Source organism: Salvia splendens, chromosome 1 (genome assembly GCF_004379255.2).
Source record: "Salvia splendens isolate huo1 chromosome 1, SspV2, whole genome shotgun sequence".
NCBI lineage: Eukaryota > Viridiplantae > Streptophyta > Magnoliopsida > Lamiales > Lamiaceae > Salvia > Salvia splendens.
In genome coordinates, this window is record NC_056032.1 from 39,009,626 (window position 1) to 39,020,333 (window position 10,708).

The 10,708-nt window shown below is 35.9% G+C and overlaps 1 protein-coding gene across 1 annotated transcript; it reads left to right on the forward strand.

Moving 5' to 3' along the window:
• Nucleotides 1-4,356: 4,356 nt before the first annotated feature.
• LOC121750963 (RING-H2 finger protein ATL68-like) lies at nt 4,357-5,237 on the forward strand. Its single transcript, XM_042145666.1, has one exon. The coding sequence runs from the start codon at nt 4,431-4,433 to the stop codon at nt 5,019-5,021; it is 591 nt and encodes a 196-aa protein (XP_042001600.1). The 5' UTR covers nt 4,357-4,430; the 3' UTR covers nt 5,022-5,237.
• Nucleotides 5,238-10,708: the final 5,471 nt, after the last annotated feature.

The following is a 10,708-nucleotide window of genomic DNA, read 5'->3' on the forward strand; positions in this document are numbered from 1 at the left end:
CTCCGTTTCTGTTATGGAATTATCAATTAAGCTATTGTGTAGTTGTATACTACGATGCTTAGAGAAGATTAAGTCAAATAGTTGTTATTTTTTAATTACAATAATTGTTTTTGAGTTGTTGACAATATATACAAGCTTTTGACAAGCTGTTGACATTTGATATACAAGCTGATACATTTTACTATAAGTTGTTGACATTTGATATATAAGCCGGTGACACTATGACAACTATGGTGCATATCGTGTCAACGGCACATACATGTCATGTCAACTACGGTACATATCGTGTCAACTACACATACAAGCCATGTCAACTATGTTACAAGCCATGTCAATTATACGTACAACCATGTCAACTGCACATAGAAACCATGTCAACAATAATTATAAGTCATGTCAACTAGACATACAAGCCATGTCAACAATCCGACACATTAAAACACGAAATGACACTTATACCCCCGTGTTGACATAATGTGATAGCTATTGACATTTAGTTAATCTTGTGGATTAGTGGCTGATATTGCATCTCATTTCTCAATTTAGCTAAATAATCTCAACCTAACAGGACCCTATATATATATATATATATATATATATATATGTAAAATTAATTAATAAACAGATCACATTTTTTTAATCATAGGCAAGGCGCGGAAAGCTTAAACCCTTAGAGCATGCACATTGGTGCTCTTAGCTAAGAGCAGGCGCCGTGCCATTGGCACGGCAGGTACCCTGCTCACCGCGGTACTCTTGCCGTTGGAACGACCCTGCTCTTAGCTAAGAGCACCCCCGTGCCAACGGCAAGAGCACGAGCAGCGACGTGGCATGCTCTGATTGGCCGTTGGTTTATCATTTTGTATTTATTTTTTAATTCAAAAAAATGAAAAATTCAGATTTAATAAAAAAATATTTTCCCACTTCCCAATAAAATATATTCATTTTCCACACTTTTAATTTATTTTTTCATTATTTTTATCCCAAAATTCACACTTTCATCTACAAATACCTCTATTTCAACACAAAAAATACACTACACCAAACAACTCTCTCAACCTCAATTTTTAGGATTTTAATTATGTAATTATGTAATTTTTAAGATTTTAATTATGTAATTTTTAATTTTTAAGATTTTAATTATGTAATTTTTAATTTTTAAAATTTTAATTATGTAATTTTTAAATTTTTAGTCATTTATAATAGTATTTCGGGTATTTTTAATGCATTTTAATATTGTGAAAATGTTTTTAGTAATTGAAGTATTTAAATTGAATAATAGAATGGTGGACCCTTGAGCATGCTTTTGCGGAAGAGCATGAATGTGGGTGTTGTGCTCTTGCGGAAGAGCAGAGAGTAAAAGTGGGTTCGGGCTCACTTCCATGCTCTTGCCAAAAAGCATGGATGTGGATGCTCTTAATTGATGATTTCAAGTTAAGCCAAGGAAGGTAAATGGTGGAAAATATGTTAAATTTCAGTGTCTGTTTTAAAACGAACTGCAAAATTGGTATATGAAAAAGAGGAGAATGATATACTATATAACTTATATGATTTCCTTGTGTAAACATCATTTTCGTTTGACACACGTTTAATATTGTTTTTTTCTATTTATATATTTATTTTGATTCTAATATATTAAAAAGTATTATAAAAAGAAAAATACGATGACAATAAACTTTACCAAAGTACTAGTACTAAAAAGGCTCTGTCTACTTAAAGTTTTCTCAAGACTGACTACATCTCTACACAATACTCTCAAGTTTTTATTCTTTTATCTCTATTTTTTTACTCTTTTATTTTATTTTATTCTCTCCATCTAAAATATAAAATAAAATTGCATAAAATCTGTTGTCATTCAAAGAAAGACGGAGAGGGTATGTATCACTTGTCATTGACTCATTTATTTACAATCAATCACCATATTTTCATTGGGACAAATTTTCATTAAATAGAATAGTCAAATTAGTAAAAACTGCATAAATTTTGAAAATGGGCTAATAGTTTATTCCATTGTTTTAAAAACCGGACCGGCCGGTTCGACCGTGAACCAACAGGCAATCTGGTCCGATTCAGCCTTAAAAACCACTTGTACATTTAGCCGCTTTAAACCAGTTGACTCCGCCGGTTAGACCGGTAACCGATTCTTATTTCTCTTCATAAAAATTATTCAAATTTATAGTATCCAAGAATTGAACCCAAAGACCTCTTGGGAGGTTAGGAACACCTCTACCACTCCACCACATATATTTGAGTGATATTCATAGAAGAGTAATGATTCATATAGAGTAAATGACAAAATTGATCCTGAACATATGCTCATTTTACGATTTTGGTCATAAACTTTATCTTTTGAATTTTTGCATGCTGAACATTTCAATTCGGGTCACAATTGGTCATGTACTAACTGTTCCGTTAGTTTTTAACGGTCAACGGATCTAATTCCGATTTTGATCAAATTAGACTGTTAATTATGATTTTTTTACTCCCTAATTATTTCCTTAAATATGTTAATAAATATTCATTTATTAAAATCAAGCCACTCCAGAGCTTCTCACTTCATCAGCTGCAATATCTGAACTGTTTTCCTTTCCTTCGCTCTCCGGTTTTGCTTCTTCATTCTCTGTTTCTTCACAAGTAGACTCCCCAATCAGCTTCTTCCTCCCCCTTCAACTACAGCTTCTTCGACATTGTTTTCCCTCCTCTTCCTCCTAGTGCTTACACCTCTCGATCCTTTGATTTCACTTGGCTCCAAACCATTATCCTCTTCAACATTCAAATCCATGGCCAACTTCAAATTTCTCGCTTAATTTCTAGTCATCCTAATGCTTACGACTTTATCCTCTTCCACATTCAAATCCTGGCCAAAATTCTTACTTCTCGCCGAATTTCTGGTCGTCCTAGTGTTCGTCATTTTAATAAATGAATATTTATTAAAATAATTAACAAAATAATTAGGGAATAAAAAAATCATAATTAACAGTCTAATTTGGTCAAAATCATGATTAAACCCGTTGACCGTTAAAAACTAACGGAACAGTTAGTCCAGAACCAATTGTGATCTGATTTGAAATGTTCAGAATGCAAAAATTCAAAAGATAAAGTTTAGGACCTATGACATATGTTCAAGACCAATTTTGACATTTACTCATTATTCATATATGTATTAACTATGAAAATTTTTGTATAATAAAAAATTTATATTTTAACTAATAATTATAAATTACAAAATATTTACTCGTATTTATCATCCATTTAGTTATACTTTATCATTCACTAAATTTATTATTTTTATATATAATTATCATAAATAAGTTAATATACAACTTTTTTCTCTCTCTTGATACGTATGAATATAAATTTTTACGAGATGAATTAAAATTTCTATTTAAACATTAAGACATCTAACATACATAAAATAACAAAAAAATATCTAACCTATGCAATTTAAAATTATGTCGTGTAACAATAATATTAGAAAGAGAAATGACGATATCTTACCAAAGCTGAAGTTGAAATTTTATAAAATACAATAACATAAATAATGATACTCATATATTAAGCGACAAACTTTTTTATATATACTATTAATTACATTTTATTGTTTACTAAATATTAGTTTAAATAATTTATATTTGAAAATATGCTATAATATTGGTTCACTACAAGTGTATTAGTAAGAAAAAATATGAACTTTATTTGTTCTTATAATAAAACATAAATAAAATATATGAATATTAATTATAAAAAAATAGTTAAATTTAAATACTTTATATCTGACTAATTATACAATGTTTAATGTTTTTTTGATATGATATTATTTATATTTATCATTCACTATATTTAATCTATTTTGTATTTTATATATTTAAATTTTATATATTTATAAATAGTATTACGGTTCGACCAGTGGTTGAACTAGTCGAACCGGTTGAACTATGAACTAGTTGCCTCTCCGGTTTGTTTATTGATCCGGTTTTTAAAACATTGGTTTATTCTAACTCCTTAAAAAATTCAACCTGCTCTTTGATTTGTGTATAATTTTTTAAAACGCCAAATCTTATAGTAGAAGAAATGATACTAAGTATAAAATGATTCGAATGATCAAATACATATAACTACAAAGGATCATATAGTGAGTCATTGAGCCAATCATATAGTTTGAATCATTGAGCCAAGTAAAAATTACAGAATCGAAATTCCAAAGTCCAAATCGAAAAATCACAATTTCCCAAAATCCAAAGTCCAATATTTTAAATATGTATATTTATAAGAGTAAAATACAATAAATAAAATGAGCCAATGTAGTTGACCCATTAAATGAGTTCCTCTATGTCCACACTGAAATATTAAATGCTGCATCAACGGCCAGCACCAACCCCAACCCCCACCCACCCCCTCATTCAGATGGCATTTTCCACCCCTTTTTTCTCCCAATGTCCACCTCGCCACCACCTCCTCCGCCGCCGCTAACCGCCTCCCCTTCCTCCGTCTCCAAAAATCTCACCTCGATCGGCCTCGGCTACGCCATCACCATCGCCCTCGGCTTCCTCGTCTTCTTCTCCACCGTGCTCCTCGCCTCCTACATCTGCTACCGATCCTTCTCCCGCCGCCGTCGCCGACGCCAATTCGGAAACCCTAACCCTCAGAATTCGGCCGAGAACAGCATCTATCTGCCGCGCATCATCTTCGTCGCCGAGGACGACGACGGCGGGGAGCAGAACGCGGTGGTAGGGCTGGAGCAGGCGGTAATCAACTCGTATCCGAAGCTGGTGTTCACGAAGCGGAGCGGAAATTGGGAGAACGACGCCGTTTGCGCGATCTGCCTGTGTGAGTATAGGGAGGGGGAGATGATGAGGATGCTGCCTGATTGCAAGCACTGCTTCCACGTGATGTGCGTCGACGCGTGGCTCAAGCTCAACGCGTCGTGCCCTGTCTGCCGGAATTCGCCGCTTCCGACGCCTCTCTCCACTCCGCTGCAGGAGGTGGTGCCGCTCTCTCTATACGCCGATGGCCGGAGACGGTGACAGTGATTGGATCTTGACGATTTGTTTTTTGGGGGGTCCAAGTGTATTTTCTCGATTTTTTAGGGGGAAGAATGTAAGATTTCGAAATTATTTATGTCAAATTAATTAACACCAAAATCTCTCCAAATTCTCGATTATTAATATTTTACTCCATAAGCAGCATTGGGTAAATGCGTGTTGTATTGGAGATCTAAAATGAGATTTCAGTTTTATGGTGCCAAAATCAAGAAAAAATTTATTCAATAGAATAGTTAGAGGAATGGATACATGTACTAATGACAAAATTAGAGGATGATCGAAGACGATATGTGAACTTTTTTTCAACAATCAATCATGTATGATTAGACTTTTGTTCTTTGACTGAACTTATGTTCACACGTTTCGTTCAAACATAAATCAACAATAACATTTGCGTACAAGAAAAGGGACTTCACATTGCACCAATCCATTTTGATTACTACACACTATGTAAAATTGCAAATAGATGTTAGAGCATCCATGGGCACCCTATACTCCGCCACATCATCACTCTATCCTTAGGGCATCATTAACCTCGTCCCCATTTCCGGCCCCAAGTCCCCTCCAAGTCATCATTCCTCTACAGTTGCGGTCCAGGCCCCAACTGCTGTAACCCTGCAGGTTGCGGCCCGGGCCGCAACTAATAAATGACCCTATTCACAACTCCAACCTATTTAACTCGTAAAATAAAAAACACTGGAAATTTATAACACGGACAATTTAATTTCATCGAATACTGTGAAAAGCCGCAAGGCAGCTTGTTCACGGTCTCGGTGAATATACATCCGGGTACGTGGTAACCGGGTTTGTTGTTCGTTCCAAGCTTGAATAACAGCTTGGTAGCGTTCAACTTCGTTGTTGATTTCTTCTTGGATTGCCGGTAGCGCCTCTGCTAACGACCGGGACATTTGATCTTCGAATATTCTTTGACGTGGAGGCATTTTTTCGAATTCTAGGAAGAGATTTGAAGTTGAATATGAAGTTGAATGTGTATGAAAATGGAGTAGTATTTATAGAAAAAATTTTCGAATTAAAAAAAAAAATGGTTGCGGCCCGGCCCGAGGAGCGTGTAACGCTGGGCCGGGACTCTACAGTTACGGCCCGTCACAGTGCAACGCCGTCCCAGGCCGGGACGCGGGACGCGCGACAGGCAGGGAACGCCGCCCCGGGACGGGCCTGGGCCGTGACTCTCCTCCGTGCAACGCTCGGGACGGGCCGGGACTCGCGAGATGCGGCCCGACCCCTTGCGTTATAGATGCTCTTATACCCTTCCATCTGCAGTGGGACACTCTAAAGTTCGCCCTATAGTTTTAACTACTACTCCCTCCGTTTCTTCATAGTTGAGTCATTTTTCCATTTCGAGAAGTTTCTTCATAGTTGAGTCATTTCCATATATAGTAATTATTTTTTCTCTCTTACTTTTTCCTCTCTCTTTATTCACTTTCTACTTTATTCTCTCCACATTTTTCTCTCTCTTACTTATTTTATCTATTTATTCAACACATTCAACATCCCTTTCTTAAACTCAGTGTCGAAAAGTTTCGCCTCAACTATGATGAAACGGAGGGAGTATTTTGTTAATTAATTTTTTATATTTTCAAATATATCATGCAAAATTATAAAAAAAGCACCACGATGAAAGACAAATCCTACATTACTAATTATAAAAAAAGTTACAAGAGTTAGAAATAAAAAATAAGTTAACTACAGATAATAGGAAGAGCATATTCTACATCATTCCCAACTTGCGGCGCAGATCATCGATCATCTACTTGAGGTATTCGACTTTGTCTGGGTCCTCGCACTACATGAGGGCGTGGTGCGTGTCCAACAACGTCCTCCGGTTGGCGGCCGCCACCAACTCCGCGTAGGCATGTCCCGCAGCCGAAGTCGGGGCCGGGGCCAGGGCTTGTGAGAATGTCGCCTTCGCCTTGCCCTTGTTCTTGGCAGCCTTGCTGCCAATGGGACGCCGGGAGGACATCGGTGTGCCGAAACTCTCATCCTCGTACATCGGCCGGTTGAGGTCCATCGGAGGTGCGTCGCTGTCGCTGCTCGTATAATCACCGGCGGCGGTGTTCTTCGCCCTCTTTGCCGCAGCCGATAGGGGCAGAATCTCTCCTTGGAACTTCTGCTTGTCCTTCAAGAGGAACCGGGAGTTGTAATGCTTGAAATCGTCGTACAATGAAATGTACGACGCAAGCGCTCTATCACGCACATCAGTCAAACTCTCGCCGCTGCCCTGCTCCCTCAAGCACTTCTCGTACTCCAACGAGAACAAACTGACCTGCTTCTTCACCTGATCTCAGTTATTGCGGAGCTGGTCCCTATGGCGCTCGTAGGCGGCCGGCGACTTGGCCTCGTTGTAGCGCTCAGCGATGCGCTCCTAGTACGCTATTTGCTTTTGGTTGTTGGCAAACACTGGATCCTCTGAAATATCAATCCAACACCTAGCCAAGGCGATGGTTTCATCCGGGTTGTAGTTCGTCCTCCATGGGGCGAACTCTTCATTCTTCTCCGGAAGCGGCAACTTCTGGGCCCTTTGCCTGTTCCGCTTCTTCTTGGTGGCGGAGCCCGAGGCGGCGGCGGCGAATCCAGAGGCGCGGCGAGTTGGGGCGGGGGCGCGGGTAGGAGACGGCTCCATGTCTGACTGTTCGTACGAATCGGTACTTAAATCAGGATCGTATTGGGTGTTGGAGTCAAATGGCCGGTATTCAGAGTCTGTACCCGACCACCGTGCACCACCACTGAACATCGGACTATTCGGACTTGAGTAATCACCGGGATTAATTATAAGTGAAATAGAGAATGAGATGAAAGAGTGAAAGGAATTGTGGTGTATATATATAAATTTTGAAGAATTTAAAAAATAAAAAAAGGAAAATGCGTTGCATCGTCCGAGGTATCGTCCGCCTCGCCCGCAGTGGGGCGGACGATACCGCAGACGATGTCTGATCGAAGCATAGTGCGCGGATGATGGATGTGCCATTGTCCGCATGGCGTCCGCCCGATGCATCAATCCGCCCCACTGTGGATGCCCTTAGTGATACATATAAAAATGTTAATCTTTCTATTCCACCAAAATATGGGTATATGATATAACACGATAATTAGGACAAAATGGATAAAATAAGATGATGAAGGAGAAAAGTACTTAGAGTAGTGTTAGTAGATATAGAAACCCACATTACATTATTATTAGTGTTTTGATGGTAATATAAGTTGTAATATTGATGTATAGGGATAATATATTGAGATAACTTTTCATAAATGAAAATGCTCATATTTTTATAGGACAAACAAATATAAAAAGTGCACATACTTTTATGGGACGGAGGGAGTGTATATTTACCAACAAGAAAAAGGAAAGACTACCGTGCAATATTTTGCACAGTCCGTCTACACATATAAGTCTACTTTTTTCGAATAGTAAGCTTTAAGAAATAGCTGAGTTAAAAAATTAGTGGAAAATAAATACTTAATTTTATATCAATGTTACAGTGAAATGTGAATAGAATATAGTGAGTTAAAAGTATGTGAAACTTAATTACCATTATAGTAATTAGTAAGTGAAATAAAATATACTCCATACTTATTTCTTAAAGGATCGAATCGAAATTGACAAAAAAGACTCTTACTGTCAGCCGGAGGAGGTAAAACCCATCCACAGCTCATAATTCCCTCATACTCCAGCTATGTTGTGTCATCATTACCCACAATTTATACATGCTCGATATCACAAAATATTTTCATTTTTTATTTCTAAAATTATTTTCAAATTTATGCTCCATTTGTTTTTATCTTTATTATGCATAAAATTAAAATAAACACATAATAACGTTAATAAAATACAAAAAATTATATCATTAGTATTACATTAATTGTATACTAATTACATATCTAAATATATTAAAATTATACACTAAAATTAGATAATCTAAATTTCAAAAAATTTATTTAAAAAAATTAAATTTTAAATTAAAAAATTTCTTGCCGTCTAGAGACACAAAAAATTACTACTCCATCCGTCCTACTTTAGAAGTCCCAGTCTCTTCTCAACATTATTATCTCTCTTACTTTACTATTTCTCCACTTTAATTATTTATTAACATTTTTATAAAACGAGTTCAGAAAAGTGTCTGAGACTCCTAAAGTGGAACGAAGGGAGCATATCATTAACATTACATTAATTGTATACTAATTATATATCATAATCTCTTAAAATTATACTTATCATACTACAACAACAACAAAAATTGTTAAGACACTTTTAATGCATTTAAGGACGCTAATTTAAGTTTTAAATGTACTACCAATGTTCAAATAGCGTCCTTACTTTTAGCGTCCCAACCAAAATTCGAGGCGCAAATGGAAGCGTCTTAAAAAAGCAAAAGATTAAGTTAATTTATCAATAATTTAAAGACGCTTTCTTTTGAGTCCTAAACTATTATTGTTTTTTAAAATTTTCTAATGCAAGTAATTGCGTCTCATTTTTTTATCCTTGAAAAATAACTTTTTTTATAGTGTCAATTATACACTAAAATTACATCATTTAAATTAAAAAATTCTTGCCATTTAGCCTAGAGCCTCACAGGATGCACCGAGTGTTGGAACAAAATCCATAGTTCCAATACAGTGGTGGACGCAGGAATTTTTTTGAGTAGGGGCTCCGTTATATGTATGATCCCTTCGTTCCCCATCCTATTTTGATCCGACATGGGTTTATAAAAAAAAATAATTTTACTTATTATGTTTGTACCATCATTTTATTTTTATTATTTTTAGTAAATAGACCATGCATTCTAAAAAAGTAGACTCTAGTATCCAAAAAAATTCGTTAACTTTTCTTTATATTTAAAAAAAAATGCAGAGTTAAAAAGAAAACACATAACAAAAAATATGTGAAGTAATAACATAGTATAAAAAATCACAATTATAAAATCTATGAAAATTTATAAAAAAAAATTATTGCAAGAAACTAATTAACAAATACCTAATCAAAAGAATGAAACAATTCATATTTACCTATTCTTTTTCTTATCCTCGAATGTTAATACAGAAATTAAATAAAGAATGATAAAAAAAATAAATTTCTGCATTATTTAATTAAAACTGAAGAGAAAAGAAAGAATTAGAAAATTGAATAGTAACAAGAAAAAAACATTGCCTAAAAGAATTAAAGGTTCTAATGTAGAAAGATAGATAAAGAATTAAAATGATCAAAATAGTAAGTTAGTATCATTTTAAAATAATTTTAAAACTAATCCATAGTTGGGTTGCACGTTTTCAGAGACACTTAGAGCATCCACAACGGCGAATAGGACGGCGTCCGTCCGTCCGTGCCAGCGCCACGGAGACGCTGTCCGCCGCTGGCACGGCGCTGCTCGATGCATCGAGCACGTCCGTGCTAGCGAGCAGACGACGTGGCAATGTGTGATTGGCCAACGACATAGCCATTGTCAATTTAATTTTTTTTTAATCCGATTTAAAAATAATATTTTTCCACTTCCCAAAAAATTATATCCGATTTCAACCCACTTTTAATTTATTTTCCCAAAAAATACACATTTTCATCTATAAATACCCCCACTTCCACACCAAAAATTCACACCACACTACACAATTATCATCCATATTCTCTCATTTCCATTCTCAATTCTCATCCAATCTTT

What these genes read in the sequence shown, in the direction of transcription:
- LOC121750963 (XM_042145666.1), top strand. Translation starts at nt 4,431, where the DNA reads ATGTCCACCTCGCCACCACCTCCTCCGCCGCCGCTAACCGCCTCCCCT.